General features: G+C 47.7%; 1 protein-coding gene across 1 annotated transcript in view; it reads left to right on the top strand.

Annotated features, from left to right (window-relative positions):
* Positions 1 to 18,939, top strand: part of PAPPA (pregnancy-associated plasma protein A, pappalysin 1) — a 181,814-nt gene that overhangs the window by 130,203 nt on the left and 32,672 nt on the right. The window contains exons 13-15 of the mRNA XM_009888046.1: positions 2,525 to 2,738; positions 12,028 to 12,196; positions 18,568 to 18,751. Of these exons, the coding sequence (XP_009886348.1) occupies positions 2,525 to 2,738; positions 12,028 to 12,196; positions 18,568 to 18,751 (567 nt within the window). The remainder of the gene's footprint in view (positions 1 to 2,524; positions 2,739 to 12,027; positions 12,197 to 18,567; positions 18,752 to 18,939) is intronic.

Raw genomic sequence — 18,939 nt, 5'->3', positions numbered from 1 at the left:
CTTTCCCTCTGAAAAATAAATGATGGAGACACTGGCATGCCAACAAATACTTCATGCGACATTTTATAGAGACAGACAGACAGACTGTGAGAGAAAGAGAACAAGAAAGAGGAGCAAAGAGGAAACCGAGGGTTAGGTTTTGAAATCCTCGATGAAGTTGCAACATGGGTTTGGCATGGCTCAGACTGATGCCTGGAGATCTTCACAGCTGAAACGCTGCCTTCATCATGGAAAAGCCCCTCTGACCTTTTCAGAAGAGGCTGGCCTGGAGCAGAGGAGAGGTGGAGGTAGGCTACCCAGCGGTTCTCACTCAGGCAGAGCCCCCAGTCCCTGTTTTGTCTGAGTTCTGGGTGCAGCATTAAGTCCTTTTCCTGGGTATTGTATTCCGTGTGTTTGAATTATCACCATGGCAAGCGAGGAACTGCAGCTGAGATGCACACTTTGGCATGCCCTGGGTGCAGGATTGACTGCAGACGGGTAGCCAGCCTTAAGCAGAAGTCAGTGGCAAACTAAAAGCACATCCAAAAGGAAGTAGCAATAAATTAAAACTCGATCGGTCCCCGGTGTGCTAAAGCCACTCCCGTGAGCAAACTGCAGTCTGTCCAGAAGTGCAGTTTCCCACCTTGATCAGAGCGAGTTTTTACCGTGTGGACTCCCAGAAGATAATGAGTCTTGGTAGGAGATGGAGAGGTTGGGATGCCAAACACCTCCGCGCTGTTAGTGCAGAGCCGTTGTAGACACTGGGGTTGAGCCGCTGGGAACTTTGCAAGAGCTGTTGAGCGTTGAATAGGTGGATACAAAGACAGGGGCAAGCATGGAGACAGCTCTAACTCCCCTACCGCGGGCACCTGGGCTATCTTGAGTGGGTTTTGCTTATGAAGGCGGGTTAATTAAATGCACCTGACCTGTTCAGTGCCCGTTTACCTCGTCTGGGTCAGAAAGCACCGGCGACTGCAGCACAGCTCTGAGGGTCTGTTTTGTTGTGGACAGCACCTGAGTGCAAGGAATGAAATTGAAGTGAATAAACAGCCTCATACCATAAGGTCTTTCTTGGCTTTCCATCAGAGAAGGCAGAAACTTCCAAGGAATTTGGGAACCCGGGATTTCGAGTATTAACTGCACCTGTTTGTAAGTGAGAAACGTGCACCGTTCCACAAGGAGCTGATATCAAAAGACCTGTGGGAGGCAAGTAGACAGGGAGGTTATTTCAGGGTCAGGTAAAGACCAAAACAAAGCGAGGTTTGCTTTTTTATTTTATTTTATTTTTTTTATTACAGGAAGGTTTTTTTAAAGTAGAGAGTGGGAGATAGCTGTTTAAAGAGAGTGGTCAGAAGTCTCTCTTAATTCACAGGAAATCACTTTCTAAGGAGAAAAATGAAAACTTTTTTATTCCTTCCCTTTTGAGTCAAGAAACCTGAACTGGAAAAAAAAATAATAGAAATCCCTGAGCCAGTTAAACATGCAAATAGAATTTATTTTATTTTCAAATTCGTAAGTGTATCGGGGTAGCCAAAGGGCCTGGGCCAAAGCCGTTGCTGGGGGAGCTCCAGTGAAGCGAATGGAGCTGGAGCCAAGCTGATCCTCGGAGCGATGCCACGGAGCCGCGGAGGCAGGGTTTTGCAGGCAGCCGTCAGGCCGGGAATCTCAATTAATGAATTTTGAGGGCAACTGACAGCTGTCTGTCCTTTGAGTTACCTCTGAGATGGATTTGGCCCATTTGGATTCAGGTTGCCTCTGCTCGAAAGTGGGAATTTCCTCCCGACTATCACCGAGTGCCTTCTCTGCTGAAGAAAAGGGATTAAGAAGTCTCCTTGTCACCTCTCTGGTGCTTCTGTGCACATCAACCTCTTGAGACACTTTTATTTTCCCAAGACACGATCATTTTCTTCTCAAATGAGATCACCTCTAAAATCCTCAGTGTGTCCATCACCCTCGTTTCTCTCTCCAGGACCATCTTTGCCTTTTTTAGCAAAGAGCAAGATACCCTAAGGCTGAAAACCATCCAAAAAAAAATAATCAAAACTGGACATGTTTGGTGTAAAGCTCATGCAAAATAAAGTTTTACGCGGAGCGCTAATGACATTCACAGCTACAAAAAAGCCACTGGTGCACTGCCCGTGGTGCACAAAGCCACCCAGCCTGCCGGCACCATTTGATGCGCGGTATAAAGGCTCCGACTGTCCTCTCAGACCGGTTTTACAATAGTGCGACTCCGCTTCCTCCGTGATGGTTGCTCCTGATTTAACAGAGCACAATAGAAACGTAGCTGTGGTCTAAAGAAACGGCTCTGAGAGCCTGCCGCGCTTGCGGAGAGAATGGCAGCCTTTCTTCAGCTGTCTGGAGGGATATACTTCTCTGCTAAGCTCTCCGGAGTGATTTGGGAAGCCCCTCCAGGCAGCTTACCATAACTTTTCAGCTCTATAGGGCCGTTCCTATGGGTGAAATGCTTCTGAAGTGCCCACGGCTTTGGGAAGCGATTGTGTTAAGTCTGACCCTTCCTCTGATCTTGTCTCTCCTCTGGCAGGTGTCCACGTCCTGAGCTGCAGGAACAATCCCCTGATTATCCCCGTCATCCATGACCTCAGTCACCCTTTTTATCACACCCAGGCTGTCCTCATTAGCTTCAGCTCCCAGTTTGTGGCCATCTCCGGGGTGGCCCTGCGTTCCTTCCACAACTTCGACCCCATCACCATCAGCAGCTGCCAGCGAGGACAGACCTACAGCCCGGCGGAGCAGAGGTGAGCCTGTCAGCTTGCGTCCTTCGGCCTCGCCACCCACCGCCCCCGCGCCGCCGCCTGTGCCGGGGGTTAAGAGGAGGCAGGAGGGGCACCGCGGCTGAACCCTGCTGACCCTTTTGTGTCGCTGGTAAAAAACCGGCAGTGTTCTCATTGATCAGGATGGATGGGACATTTAACCCGCATGGGATACTGTTAGTGAATTATTTCCTCTTCCTTTCTCCTCCTTCTTTTATTCCAAGCTTGGAATTGGGGCCAGTTAGCTCTCCATACATTCCCCAGTACGGCGTCGTTTTCGCCACTCACGCACCGGCTTCAATCTAAACCGCTTTGTGCTGCTGAAGTGCTACAGGGACCTCCCACGGAAGCGGTTGCGCGGAGACAAAGTGATGCTTGTGCCCCAGCGGGGCCGGATCCTGCAAGGTGCTTGGCCCTGAGCAGCGGGTGCTTGGCCACCGGCAGTCGCGGTGCTTTCAGGGCCACGTAAGGGCCCTCAGTACCTCTCCGGATCCGGCCCACCTTCTGAAAAGCTCTGTGGGACCCCCCAGGATGAAAGGTTTATGGCTACCGTTTTATTCTTGTTGTTATTACAGACACATCAATAGATCACCACCAACCCCTCGCAGTCTCTGCTTTACAGCATCCCACAGAGATTGTGACCTTTCGTGGCCTCTGGTGCGGCAGCTTCATGGATCCTTTCAGCGAGGCAGTGAAAAGAAGAGGGGAGAATTTAGCAAAACCCCTGAAAGAATCATTATTTTTTTTTTCCTTTGTGAATTCAAAGTTGTGAGCAGTCGTCATACCATAGCGGCAGCAATAGTAAAACAAGTTGCATATCCCAGCAAACCTCTGCTCAGCCTCCTAAGCAAGCTGTCAGGTTTTTTGATAATGTTCTGGCTTGGTTTTAGGAGCTGCTTTTATTCCAGGAAAGGCGGGAGGGTGAGAAGGGGGAGAGGGAAGGGAAAATAAAATAAAATAATAAAAAAAAAGGAGCATATCTATAGCTAAATCAATCCAGTCAGTGTGTTCTGACCTAGATTCAAGGAGTCTGATCATTCTGTGCAATAGGTTGTATAAATGCAGAGGCCCAAAGACAGCAGGATCAGGTTTCAGATGAGGAGTCTAGTTGTGGAAGTTTGGCCAAATCCCAATGCAGAAGCGGGACAGAAAAAGAGCGAGAAAGACCCACTGGAAGGAGATGGTGAGAAGCGACAGGGAGCTCGAGAGGGCTGAGACGCAGGACCACATTCCTCCCTCTCAAGTTTTCAGTAGGAATTGAACCATTTGTTCACTTACGAAATTAGAAGTGCTCAGTGTTTAGAAAGTTATTTCCTTAATAAAAAAATGCATTCCCCTTAGGCAAAGCTTCAGTGCGCCTCTGCAGCCCAGCAAACTAACCTTTAGAAATCTCCTGAAGAAGAAGCACCCACCGTTTGCCTCTTCTTTTTCTTCTTGATTTTTTTTGTTGCGTTGTTTTCTTTTCGTGATGCACTGAACCATCTCAACCCCTCGCGCTCAGAAACTTCTCTCAGAGCCTCCCGCGTTCAAAGTAACGTTTTAGGTCTTGCAGGTTACAGCGCTGGATTGATCATAAAGTTTCCCATGTCAGTCAAGGAACTAGAAGCTCCCTGAAATAAAGCCCTGATCTAAAGCCAGTTGAAATCAGTGGGATTTTTCCCATTGACGGCAGTGCTATAAAGGGAAATCTCCCGTTTGCCTTGTGGTGGGATCGTTTTGGGTCACCATATATGCTTTCTTCCAAGATGTAGAGAAAGTTGTGCATTTAGGTGTGCAGCCAGGAAATAGGTGATGCCTTTGCTGTCCCCGGCCAGCTTTTTCCTTCGTTATTTTACCCAATCCAGGAAGAACATAGGAAGAGTGGGATTTTTATAAGTTATTCTCAACCAGTTCAGAAGCTGGATGTGGGTTTTCTGCTTCTCATGCTCACGGTCTCCCCATCAGACCCTCTTTGAGCACCAGTCCCACACTGCACATCCTTCCCTTCTCCCCTTTCCCCACTGGCTGCATATGCCTATTATGATTTTTAAAGTATTTATTTAATCTTTAAAGGAACTTTCCTTCCTACGTGTAAGCATCAATTGTACTGCTTTCATTTTCCTTCGGTAAACAGGGATATTTTTGCCTGCTTTTTGGCTTCTCTTTACAAGAGAGATTATTTTTCTCTCTTTAAGGAGAATTATTTTGTTTGGAGAGGATTTACAGCCAGATACAGGCACTTCTAGGCAAGGGTGCAGACTTTAAATAAGTGAGGGAAAAGAAATATATTGGCCCTTAAAAGTTAACACAGCTCTTATTTTGAGGGTGAATGGATCACTCCCATGGGTTAGTGACAACTTAATAACCGAAAATAAAACATGCACTCACTCTTCTTTCTTAAAATATGTATTACAGTTAATATTTTAGAAGGGAAGAAGTCCCATCGAACTTTATAGGTAGTTTTCCTCAGTCATCGTTAGCGCTTTTGAAAATCTATTCTATCCTTCTGAAGACATTTATAGAGGGTTTGAAAAAAAAATCCTCTCTACTTTCCGGTTGTATTTTTCCAGTTGTTGTTTTTTCTGCTGCAGCTGACCACAGGCTCTTTTTTGTTTTCAGCAGAAGTTTACCTCACTGCTGGAGATGTGCTGTAAAAACGACACGCTTTATTTTCACATTGCATCCTTAGACCAGATAGAATGCCCAGTTAGTTCTTCTCTTGCGCTTTATAGCTCAAATTATTAGACTTTTTATTATTTCCTATTTGGCCTCGTGGAGTGGACGGTGAGACGGGGCGTGCGGATGCAGAGGTGTCATTTCCCACCCCGCAGTCACTCCAGCAGCAAGAAAGCCCGGTGCGGTGGGGCTGCCTGCGGCAGCGCTTCCTCAGAAATTGGGGGTTTGTCCTTTTTAGGGTATGGGAGACACCAGCTGGGGGGGTCTGCTGTCCCCAGCGAGGCGGTCCTCGTGTAGTGCTGCTTTTCCCGTTCATGAGACCTGTCCCCTCCTCCGTCCCACCGGGTGCCATTTGATCCTCTCCTGGAGACTGCCGGCGGGAGGTGTGAAAGCCCAGGTAGATGCCCCAGTTCAGCTGTCAGAATTGGGGATTTCAGGAGTCTCCAGCTTTCTTATCCTCCATTAACTCCCTGTTTATAACGAAGCTAAGCCTCCCCTCCCCTGGCACGGGCTCCGGCTGCCCGTGTTCTCCCATGTTGTGCAGCTCCTCATGCTTTCCAGTCGGTGTCGCAAAAAGATTTTCCTTGGCTTTGTTTGGTTAAATCTTGGTACAAATTCACCGTTAGGGCTGCAAAATTGCTTCTGCGGGGGAGATTTGGGGTTTACCTTCCTCCATAAACGTGCACATCTGGGCGTTTGGCAGCCAGAGGGGACCAGCGCTGGGGACCAAGCCCCACTCCTGGCCACTCTGCCACCGCCTGTCCTCGCCCCGGCCTCTGCGGAGAGCCGTCCACCGAGCATCGCCCTTTGCTGCCCCACACAAGCCCCAGGGAGACCTAGCCCGCTCCAGCTCCTCTCTTTGTCTCCTTCTCTCCTGCTGTCAGCTTCCCCAACAAGAAATGATGAAGATAAATCTTCAGCAGCAGAACAAATGCAACCGCCCTTTATAACTCCAGTTATTTTTTTCCCTTTTATAAGGGGGGGGTGGAAAAAAAGGGTGTCCTCGTCTCCTTTTTTTGTGATTTAATGCAGCTTTCTCTTTCCCGATTCAGCTGCCGTTCCCCTGCCCTGCGTTCTGTCATTAAGCGCAATCTCTGTCAGCTTGCTTCTGGTGAAATTAATGAATTTCTCACAGAACTGTTAATCATAGAAGCTTTGGTCCGTGACATGTGTTATAATTCAGTGGGTTTTTAACCTTCGCCCCATTTTGGTAATTGGCAAACGGCATCATTTGGCTTTTATTAAAGTGGAAGGCGATGCGTTTTCTTTGTTTGCCTGGACGGGCTGCGGCAGGGAGACCCGTGGGGCTGCTAAAGCCCAGGCACGCGGCCCCGCGGCCGGGCTGGCACGGCGAAGGGGCTTTCAGAGCCTTACGGGCTCAATACGGACCCCCCAGGCAGGAATATCTCGCACAACGGGGTGCGGGTGGGCTGAAGGCACAGCCAGTCCCCAGGAAGAGTGTTGTCCTGCCAGTGGTGGGGACAGCAGAGGGGACGTGCTGGCTCGTGCCTCTCCTGCCCCCGCAGCTTACCTGGAGTTGGATCAAGTGTTTTTCCTAAATCTCTGGGTTTATCCCCATTCCTGACCCTAGGATTTTGAATTAAGGTTTTGTTGTGATCGTTATCGGAGTCAGGCCCAATGGGATGGCAGTGAGATGGCTGAAGGGACCATAGGTAACGCTACTTTGGTCACTCTCATGGACCAGATTTGAAGGCAAACACCTAAAAGGAAAGGGCTTCATCCGTCTGCCAGTGGCACAGTCAGCACAGGTTCCCCAGTCGCCATCGAGCCCTGAGGATTCGGGTAGGTGTTCTTTGAGATTTTGTGTTAGTACAAGGAGGCCAACATGTTTTAGCTGAAGACTGAAGAAGATACATTCTTCTTTGCAGTTCATACTTTCTTATTTCTACAATAAAGAATGCCGCCCTTGCTTTTCAATATGGTGCATATATCTTTGGATCAGAGAGAGAACCTGCTCTTGCCTTTAGGGGGATCTCTACAGAGGAGAAGGTGAACCCACTGTAAGGGTAGATCTGTTAGAAACACCCTCAGAAGGTTATCTCTGTGTGAGCTGTGCATATGGTGGCATAGAACAAAACCAGAGTGTGCCTCAGATCTGCAGCCCAGGCTGGCTTGAATGGTGGAAAAGGAAGTTTTTTCCTATGTACGATGGATAATGTTGTGGCTCTTCTCATAACAAGTGTATACCATGAGCTTTTACGCTCACCTCTGCGTGTATGTGTGTCAGAGCTATCACGAAGGAAACAAATAATTAGGGCACTATGTTAAGATGACTTCTTGGAAAAGCGCTTGACCCCAGGGTTAGGAAAAGAAAGTTTGGCTGCTGTAAGCTTTTTGAAAGAGGAAGTCCTGGATTGCTTTTATGCGAGGAAAGAAGAGTTCCACTTAATTGTTATAATTCTCTATAAACATGTTAAAATACAAATGTTTCTAGGATTGTGTCACTAAGACCCCAATTTAGCAAAGCCCTTAGCTATTTGCTTACATCCCCCTGTAGTCAAATCTATCAGTGGGACTTAACCGTGCTTTTGAAGTTAAGCACATCTTTAAGTGCCTCGCTGAATTGGGGCCAATATTGGCACAGAGAAATAAAGATTTAGAGGCTAATGACTGAGCTCATTTAGATTAGGGATGGGCAGAATGGATTTGAATAAAGTAAAAACTGGCTCAGAACTTCAGCCTACATGTGACGCTAACTCACTTTGGAGCTTTTCATGGCATCGAAAAGGTCTGCCTTAGTCTATATTTTTAACACGCTGCGGACAGCGAAAAGTGTGCAAGAAATCCACTGCCCCTTGCACTCAGCTTGGTGTGAAAATGTCGCTTTAGGAAATCATACACTACCGGCACAAAAACAGGAGCAGAAGAATCCTGAGGTGGACCTAGTAAAATAAGCACGGCCAGGGAATATCCCAGGCACCTACGCTTGTTCATTACATACTCTCAGTAAATTCTTAGAGTGGTCCTTGGGTCCCTTGCGTAGCTTTTGTCGAGGCCAGCTCATCCTCTGGCAAGCAATTCCCAGGTGCGTTTGGGGAGTTAGGATAGACCAGGGATGATTTGAAATAGGCGGTTTTGATGAAGTCACCCTATTTTGGTTGCAAGAGTATGGGATGAGCTGTCCCGTGCCAGGATTTCATTCTCAGATACTCTATATTGTTTCTTTCCCAAGGAATGCATAGTTTCTGGAGCATGTGATGATTAACCACTGTTAAATGGCAGTACCCGTGCAAGAGCTTCTGTAACCCACAATTCTGTAAAATGGATGTGATGGGTTCTTTGTCTAAACTTCCTACTTGGAGATATTAATTTCTCCTTCTTAATTCTGTATTTGCAGAACTCAATTCAGGATTGTGACTTCAAAATTCATTGGGATTTACGGCTGACAGTAGCTGATACCAAATTGGAACCAGTAGCTAGAGAACCAGAAATATTTAAATTGGAAACATTTGGTGGCAGTGGTTGTTTTTTTACAAAAAGTGAATGGTTGTATTGTTTGTCACTGAAGTCATTCATATAGAGTTACAGACAGAGAGAGCTGCCCAGATGATCTGCTAACCGAGGCATAATCTGGAGCCTGGAGGGGGTGGCTAAAAATGTTCCCTGGCCATTTAAGAAGACCACAAGGGGACTTGTAAACAGAAAGAAGAACATCACAATAAGTGTTTCTTAATGCCTTTGTCTGTGGCGTTTCAGTTCTGTAGGACTTTTAAGCCCAGGCTTGCTCATCTGGTGTCCTGATTTGAACTCAAGAAACCAGAGTCTTTTTCTCCTTTACATTGATGAAAATGAAAAGCGATGCCACTTACTGCGGTGACGTTCCTCCAGATTTCCCTTTGTGCAAATTGTAAAGGTTTTCTTAGGCTCATCCTTCCCTCTGAAGCCATTCAAGGCCGAATTCAGCGCAGCGTTGATGTGTAGCACATTGGTTCATGTAAGATATTAAATGAAATAGGTCTGCTATTATTTTATTTTTCCGACTTTTGTGCAAAACGGCTTTCAGATTTTGCGGGAGTTTTGCAATGGGCAGTCAAGGTTCTCAATGTGTACTTCTGAGAATGGCTTGGCAATGCTGCTCGCTTTTTCCTCACTGAGTCAACTTCCTCCTCACTGGAGCCCTGGCACGGGAGGAACTCCTATTGCAGCCTCAGCGTCTGAAACACGCAGGGGGGCGAACTGACGGTTCGCCTTCATGGGTACATGGAACTGGGACACGTAGGGAGGGGTTGACAAGACATCATTCATATTTACACTCTCACTCAACATCCATGTTCAGATATTCTTGCTAATGTTAATTGGTGACTTAATCAACTCGCAGTGCCGTGAGGCCAATAGTAAGGTGCTGCTCCGCTTGGGCAGCCGCAGAATGTCTGTGGTCTGCGGTTCACACTCCTGGGTGATTCATGTTGGGCATTTACAAGACAATTGCACGTAGCTGTTCTCCTCACCTCATTTCTCTGCGAGAGGAGACCCCCTGGGCACTGGGATATACCGTCCACTTGTTCTTCCACCATCGCATCCATAGTCTTATTGATCCGTGCAAAGTGAAATCAATGCCAGTTTAAATTTGTGTGTCAGGCTTTGAGTTGCAGTGACTGGAAAACATGAGTGAAACCCTTGGTGTGGGAGGGGGTGGATCCTCCTGAAGGCAGGATCACTGGGTGTAGGCCAGCTCTGGCAGAGGAGCGTCCGCTCTGCAGCAGTAACGAGCGTCACAGTCGTAGTGCTGATAGACGGGGCACTGTTTGTTGCATCCAAGGGCATGGAGTTGGCCAACAGAGAGGTGGAATTCTCCTTCCTCGGTCCTGTCAGCGGCAATACTTTGTGGACAATGAGGAAATAAGATCTTTCTGAATGTAGAAATTGTTTATGGCTCATCGCACTCCAGGGAAGGGCCGTCACTGAACGAGCAACCTTAAATTACAAGCAGTGGACACTTCCCATATAGCACTAGTCTGGGACAGAGAAATGAGTTGTGGAGGTACATAATACTGTCGTCTAATCTGATCTAGAGCTCAGTAGAGACATGTGCAGATGTGCTTCTCTACCAGCAACATGGGGATAACAATACCAGCCCAGGTGTCTCACAGGGGTGTCATGAAAATTAATTAGATAATGTCTGCACAATGCTTTGAACACAGCAAAACACCATGTACACGCTAAGTCCTGTGCTGACTAAGGTGGATGGCGTTTTGGTGGCTGTTAACCCTTTTTCTAGAAGACGGGAATAACTTGCTTGTAATGTGTTTCAAAATATGCATTGCTTTCCCCTCTTTCTGTAATTTTCTGTAACTTTCTGTGTTTCAGGTTCTTCCCTACCCACGTAGGTGGTGAAATAAGTCAAAGTTTTTCAGAATTAATTTAACTGTATTTAATTTAAATTGATTTTAATTTTCAGCAGAGGCATATCACCTTGTAGGAATCCTTAACCCCAGAAATTTTGTCTCTAATCCAGCAAAATGTCTTCACACATAGAATCATAGAATAGTTTGGGTTGGAAGGGACCTTTAAAGATCATCTAGTCCAGCCCCCAAGCCATGAGCAGGGACATCTTCAACTTGACCAGTTGCTCAGAGCCCCGTCCAACCTGAGCTTGAATGTTTCCAGGGATGGGGCATCTACCGCCTCTCTGGGCAACCTAGAAGAGGTATCTCACCACCCTCATTCTAAAAAATGTCTTCCTTATATCTAGTCTAAATCTACCCTCGTGCTTTAAGACTCTCAGTATTTTCATTGCCCTTTAGCTGAGGGACTGCCCCACACTCACATTTGAACATGTGCTATAAAGTTTGACTAACGTCATCAGAGATGGTGAAAGATTTTCTGTCAGCCAGACATCTCTGTGTATACGAAAATAAAACAAAACCCTCTTTTTACAAGTTGTGCTAACTGTTACAATACTTTACTGTAGGGAGAGCAGACAGTTTCTATCTGGGGAAACATTTTATGGATGGCAGGACAGCAACTGGAGAGATCCGAAATGACAGCATGCTGCTGAGCTTGATAAGAGCTTATCAACACAGCTACACAGCTGATGTTTGGTGTTCCTCGTGAAGTGGAATGAAATGAATGTGTTGATTTTAATCAAGTTTCTCAAAGATAAGAGCGTCTTATCACAGAAACCCTTCGTCACACCTACACACATGCACACTTTTCACTAGCGGTATCGGGCACTCCTGAATTCAGCAGAGATTTAAAATTGGATGGGGCATAAGGACTGCGCTTGGAGGGAGAGCGCTGTCGTGGGATGGATGGAAGGATGGATGGGTGGGTGGATGTTGGGAGAGGAGTAGGAAGGCCACAGTGCAGTTTAATATTGCAGAAGAGAAAGTAATTCTGCAGGATTGGCAGGCTCTTCCCTTTTGCCACCCAACCTGTAATTTGCTTTCATTGTCACCGTTACTACTGTCCCTGTCCTTCGGAAGACATAACTAGAGGGTGTGCTCGTTGGTGAGGAGCCCTTTGCCGAGTCGGGTTCGGTGTGCAGTCTGCGTACCTGCTGCCTGACAAGTGAGGAGTTTGATAGTCAGACACGCTCGCTCTTGTGGAGGGAATTAAATGAATTGAATAAAAATACCACTTCTTGTCTCCCACCTAGCTGTGTCCACTACTCCTGCGAAGCCACTGACTGCCAAAAGCTGGAGATCGAGAACGCGCTGCTGAACTGCACCGGCGGCGGGTGGTACAACGGTGCCCAGTGCAACGTGAGCTGCAAGACGGGCTACATTTTGCAAGTCCAGCGAGACGATGATCTCGGCAAGAGCCAGGTTTGTTCTGTGGGTTTTGTATGACCCACAAGACAGGGATGAGCAAACAGATGTGGAGAAATTGAGAAATAACCTAGCCTAAACCCCAAAATCTCAGCTCAGCCTTGGGACGAGGCCATATCCAAGTGCTTCCCATCAGAATGGGCACCGGCTGGGGCTGTAGGACGAGGTACCGACAGTGACCCAATCTCAGATGTTCCCCAAATTTAGACATTTTTAAGCCAAAAGGTTTAAATATGTGTTCAGGCCTTCTCTGATCTCACTGGCTCTACTCAGCCAAACAGTGTTTCTTGGGTTGGTTTATTTGGGGGTGGGGTGTTTGGGTTTTTTTGCACAACCAGTTTCTGGGCAAAATATCTCATTTGTATTCCTTGGGTTGAGGTTAACAGTGTCTTAACTCCTTTGCAGCGTTCCAGGCCAGCGAGTGGGGTATTGAGGAAAACTTATCAATTTCTTTAAACGTTAAAAAACCGCGGGTCCTTTGTGCTGGGGGAGGCGGAGGAGGTGTACGTGCAGCGTGGCCCGGCCTCGGCGCGCCGTCGGGAGCCGGGCGCACGGGATGTGTGGGTGCAGAGCAGGCACCCCGCTTTGTGCTCTCATCTCTAATGCTGCCGGATCCCGTGAGCGCGGCGTGGGGGGTGGTTGTCCCCATCGGCGCCTTCTCGCGTGTTGTCGGGGCGGCACACGCGTGTGGGGCCGGGGAGGGCTGGGGGCAGGCGGCCGTGCTCACAGCCTGCCGCGTATTTGGGAAATACTGTGTTCTTCAGCAGCTCGCGGAGCGGGGAGACAGAGTGGAGGGGAATGAGTCAGCCCTTTCAACTCAATTACAAAACAAATACAGGACCCCGCGAGCTGGGCCTCTTCCATCCTAATTGGCATCAGCACCAGAACCCCAGCTCCAGCTGAGCATTTTTACAGAACAGAAAACAAGTTCTCAAACGAGCCTGAATGGCTGAACCAGGAAATAGTTGGAAAGGATCTGTATATTGAGCACGCAGGAATCCCAAACCAAATGAAACAGCCTAAACATGTTTCACCAGCGCTGTGTTATTTAAACGCAAAATGTACCTTTCGGGGAGACTCAGCCAACTGTATATGGTTTTGCTCTGCGAAGTTTGGTTTCAGAGCCTTGATCAGACTCATATGACAGGAGCGGAGGATTTTAGCACCCTTAGCTAACGTGATTCACTGCCTATTACAACACGCTTCCTCTCGCCCTGGTCTACTATTGCACTTCATCGTCTTTTTTCCACTGATGAAACCCCTGAGGCCAACGGCTTTGTTTTGCTCAGTGCTGTGCATTCACTGTTCAAATCAGGGAAGGAGTGGAGCATCTTAAAGATACTCATGTTCAGCTAAGCACATTACACACATGCTGTCAAAAGTTTATTCCTGTGCTTTGGAGATCTGTTGAAAAGGAACGGGCAGTTTCTTTCACTGTCGTCTTGTTTTATTTCTTTGTGTCAGGTGCTTCAAGCCAGAACTTGTGGAACAGAACATGTAAGCAAGAAATGAATTATTCGAAAAAGTCCGGAATCCGTGGTTTGGATTCCTTGTGTTGTGTTGTATTGAATTGCATTGTGCTCCTTCCGCAATTGCTTTCCCAACTTCAGCTCCTCTTCTGATCACAAGTAATTGGAGATGAGATAGGGCATGTGCGTTGTTATCTATGGTCAGAGGGACTTTCTGCTGTGATTGAGGAACCTGGCACAAAGCTGTTGGTTGTTTCACTGTTGTCATTTAGTTGGATATTTTGCTTGATTGACTGTCTAGGGTTTAGAGCTAATTTTTTCTCATTTAACTGACAGTGGGGAGGGCTGCACGAGGAAGAGGAGGAAGGAAAGTATCTTTGCACATGCTGACGTTTCACACTCTTGGGTAGGAAGGAGCCTGAGGTGAGGTGCAATGTCTCAAAGAGCAGACTGAACATCGGTGCCCATGACCACTGCATGCTGATGAAGATGATTGACAGACCAGTGAAAACACCCTGGTTTTAGCATCTGAACAGCGTTTGTCTTCCATATTTCGCTGAAAGGCAGAAAAAAAAAGGGTGAACAGAGAATGAAAAGCAAAATTTTTAAAAGCACCTCAGAGATGTAAGGGCACAAGTCAAATTTCAAATCAATTTTTTACATCTAAGGGGTCTTTGAAAACCTTCGTAACAGTTTCTGCACTTTCTGGCCTCTCTGTCTTCTGAAGCCACCATTTTAATCAGTCTTAGGGCAAAAAATTCATTCAACTCCGCACTCAGAGAAGCTCCTGTTCCCAAATTCTGTTAAAACTCCGTAAAATCACCAAATCCTAAAACCGTCAGCACTATGTGCAGTAGAAACTGCCATTTGCAAATAAAAAATAAGCTGAGCTGTTTACAGACTCTTGGGCTCTCTCTTATCCTCGTGTGGGGACTCAGCAGCAACAACAACGACAACAAAAGGGTTTGCATAGTGATGGAGCAAAATCCTTCATGTATCTTTCTCACAAAGAAGATCTCGGGATGTTTTCGTTTTCCGCTGGTTTCTTCCCACCCCCCCTAACAACTCCATCGCTCTTTCTTCTCCTCTCCCCCTTTGTCTTTCACTGCTTTCCTCCCCCTTGTCCTTCACTGAAAGCCGCGCTCATTCAGTTACTTGTTGTCATCTCTCCTTGAAGCTACCACCACTGCTGCTCTGGTCAAGAGGTGTTATTTAAAACCCAGCAGCTCCCTAATGTTGTGCAAAGGCATCATCAATCATGCCAGGAAAAGAAAGCGCGGCTCATGTGGGTTCAATTAGAGACACAGTAGTGGGCAGAAGTGGAAGAATACTTAGAGGGGAGGGCACAGCTGTTCATTTTTAAGGAGAGGAAACTTCACACGTGAAGCATCGCTTGAAGAAGGAACGGGCTGGGATCTTGGGCAGCAGGAAGGAGACACGAATTCTCCCAAGCTGTTAAAAGTCCCAAGAAACAAATCTTTCTGGCACCAGATTTGTTTAAGTTTGCATCCTCTTCGCTGTACCGCACACTGTATCTTTGGAGGCCCTGTTTTTTCCCCTCTTTTCTCCTCGCCCGCCCTCCCTCCTTGCATAAGCCTCTTTTGGAAGGCAGGACATGAAGGGAAGCGGTTGCTGTGGTGCCAGTCAAAGCAGCACAAAGTGCTCAAAGTGACAGCTAATAAACCAGATGAGAAAGCCAAGTGCTTCGTATGGACTGCTGTGAGCTGGGTGACCTTGTCAGATCAGACAGGCGAAACAGGCACGTGCCTGCTCAGGCTTCGGGTGGGAGATCTGCAAAGGCAGACGCAGATGCTGCCACAAAGACCCAGTGCCGGGTCCGAAGGCAGCACCGCTCAGGCTGAGTCGAGAGGAATTTCCCCCCCGAGGTGCGGCGTGGCGCTGGGGAGAGCCGAGCTCCTGCTCAGCAGCCTGAGGTCCTGCCCCAGGGCACCGCAACCATCCCACCGTCGGCTGGGACGTTACAAGAGGGAGAAGCTGAAAGCTGGTGGGTGCCATCTGCAATACTTTCCACGGCAGGGTTGTCCTCTGTGCTTTCAATCAAAGCACTAGTCTTTGCCTCCATTGCGGGGAATGTTCTCTGGTATGTTCTGCTGCAGACATGCGTGTGCTCCTCTTGCTTGAAGTGGTGACATGATAGACACGCTTTAAAATCTGCCATTATTATGTCTGACCTTGAAAACCTCAACTTCCATCCTGCAGAGGGTGGAACAAATTACCAGAAGAAGGTGAGCAGCCCAGGTCTTACCCACGTGGGCACGGCTTCTCCGTGTAGGAATGGCCTCGCTGGTGTGCCGGGGAGAGGAAAAGCCATACGGGTCTGGCAGGAGGTGACTCTTCCAGGTTTGGTTAATGGTTTTGTTGGGAAAGTTCCATGGGAAAAAAAACAGAGATGAAAACTTGGAGAGACTAATTTTTGGGGTTTTGGGTTTTTTTCACATAAAGGTCTAGAACAGGGGCAGAAATAAAGTGCAGTGGGAGTATGGCGCTTACAAGGGATCCCTTCCAAGGCATGGGCACGTTGCATTTCCAGCAGCTGTACTGTCCTGCAGCGTTCTGCTGACAAAGACCACAGCTGAAATACCCCCACAAGCGTTAGCTTGGGCAAAACGTTCTTGCCCATTTCCTGTAAGGTGTGACTGTCATACGCAGCAGATACTGCTTCTGTTTCAATTTTTGTTTTATACTCTGAATTTGCACTGTTTATTTACGTAGAGCTACATCTGATGTGGAACCCTGTCCTTAAGAGAAGCTCCCTTGTGCACCATACTGTGTCTCAGCAGCCAGTATCTGCTCGTAGGAGCAATCATTCATTCCTAAACTAGATCCCACCAACACTAATAACTGAATTCTTTGAGGTGATAGAACTTCCTTGTGCTCGGCGTGGATCCAGCAAGACACAGTGCAAGACCCATGTCCTTTCCACAGCATTTGGATAGTCCCTGACATCAATAGCTTGGTTTTATGTTTAACCTCCTGCTGTCGAGGTGCCCAGCAGCCATGGTGCCGGGGTGTTATTTGATGATAGCATCTGGTAAGGGAAATGGAGGCTTTGCGGAATGCTGGAGCAGCCCAGCCTGCAGTGCAAATGTGGTGGGGATGCTGCTGGGTGTACGTGTTGTGAGGGCATGGAAATATGGTGTATCATCTCTTCTCCTGTGGCCACCACACCGCAACTTCCTGGAAGCACAGGCATCTTCATTCATCAGCTCTCTACAGAATGTGCATGTACTTTTCAATGGACCAGATAATCTGATAAGCAACAAAGGCAGAATAGCCACTGGGGAGCAAAAGGATTGGGAATGAGAACACCGAGTGTCACTTCACTTGAGCACTCGGAGAACCCCAGAATGTGCTACTCTAAATTTGTAGAAAAGACATTTTTTTCCATCAGCAGTGCTCCCTGTTTAAATAAACTCTACGGTCTAGAAAAGGGGTTTTGTGCCCACTTGGGAAGTGTCCAGTTTCTCAGCTCTGGGACTGCTTTTTCCATTCTGAATGCAACCATATATCAAAGGGAGACAGGTCTGAACTTCTGTTGAAACCATTAGGGTGTTTTTGCAAAAAGGGAATCCAGGTCCCTTTGATGTGTGCTAGAAAAATTCCCCTTCCTTTTATAAACCCAGATCAATGGCCGGCGGTGCAGATCTCCTGTGAGCGCACCAGCCCTGAATAAAATATTCCCTGGAGGCAGAGGAGCGCTGCTGTACGGCTCGGTCAGATTCCTCGCCGGTATCTTCCCCTTCTCCCGTTTGGGTTTCTCACATTTCTTTTTCCTCTGTCCCTCTCTTTATTCTGCCATGGAGGGAAGAGTCCTACTGACAGATTCTTTACTTCTAGTTTTTAAAGATTTTCCCCTTTTAATTAGAAAGTGGATATATTGTTTATTCTGTTCTCTTTGCCAACATCTGTTTGTCCTTCAGTCACCCAGTAAATTCTTCATCTTAACTTTGGACGGATGGCTCCTTTACCTCCTCCCTTTTATTTCTCTCTCCCTAACACTTCAGGATTTCAATCTGCTGCATTGTTTGGATTATTCCTCAAATCCGTAGAAGGGGAGCTTCGGTGTAGCTATGACAGTAGAGTGACATTGGGGACGTCAGAGCACAAGCACTGACTCTGTGTTCGACCTCTCAAGTGCCAAGTGAAGGTGTGGGCAGGATGCGCTTGGGTCTGTCCATTGCAAACTCCTCCAGGGAAAAGTCTGTCTCTCGGGCGTGCTTGTCCCGGGGCCAGGGCAGCAGCGCCCTGATTTCATTCGGAGCCTCGGGGCACTCTGACAGTAGAAGCCGTAACAGCAGCTGTCGGTTGCTGAACACGAGGTTGACGTGGCCCAGGCCACCTCTCTTGGTACCCCAGTCCAAGGGTGAGTGACACCTCTTGGGAGAGCCTCGGATGGGAGTCCCAAATGGGTTCACGTCGGGTTGACGTTTACTTCCAACCCAAGAGTGAGTTCGACTGCTCAGAAGTACACGGGGGTCCCCTTGGAGTGGCTGTGTCACTGCAGAGGTGACAGGGACGGGGGGTAGCTGTCAGCTCCAGACAGCTCAGACCTGCACGCTCCTTTCTGACCACGGGGCAGAGCAGCAGGCGTCCCGGCTCGTCTCGGGAGGCAACGCAGACAAGAGTTCAGATTATTTGTAGTGCTCCACTCTTTATATTGAAGCACTTTGGTGTCTCACCCCAGAGGTGATGGTTCTCTGACACTGTTTCTTGTGGGACCTTACTGGTTTTAGTAGCTGCTGTCCAAATGATGATGGTAGTGACCAGGCCCAGCTTTTCTTAACTTGTGAGCCAAAATAATGGCTGTTATTAGGCTTTAAATGGGTTTGATGTCTCCCTCACTGGCTGTGGTGGCTGTAGGCATGTGTCCTTTTCCAGATGGAGTCCAGCGTCACCATGACTTGCATGGATGGGAAGTGGAACAAGCAGGTGACCTGCGAGCCCGTGGACTGCGGTGTCCCAGACCAGTACCACGTCTACCCTGCCACCTTCAACTGCAGCGAGGGGACCACCTTTGGCAAGAAATGCTCCTTCACTTGCCGACCTCCTGCTCTTCTGAAAGGTATTGGACGGTGTCTGCGTGGTGACCTGGGGATAGCTGCACAACTAACACGCATTGTTCCTAGTAATATATGTTACTGTTGCTGTTGTTTTACAATTATTCATGATATTTTAAGTACGAGGAATTATGAGACTCTATGGGAAGGTTTATTTATATTAGAAGTTAAGTTCCTTTGCATCTCTCTGTTA

This window comes from Charadrius vociferus, unplaced genomic scaffold, assembly GCF_000708025.1.
Source record: "Charadrius vociferus isolate BGI_N301 unplaced genomic scaffold, ASM70802v2 scaffold56, whole genome shotgun sequence".
Lineage (NCBI taxonomy): Eukaryota > Metazoa > Chordata > Aves > Charadriiformes > Charadriidae > Charadrius > Charadrius vociferus.
The sequence above is the reverse complement of the archived record's forward strand: the minus strand, read 5'-3'. Positions and strand labels throughout refer to the sequence as shown.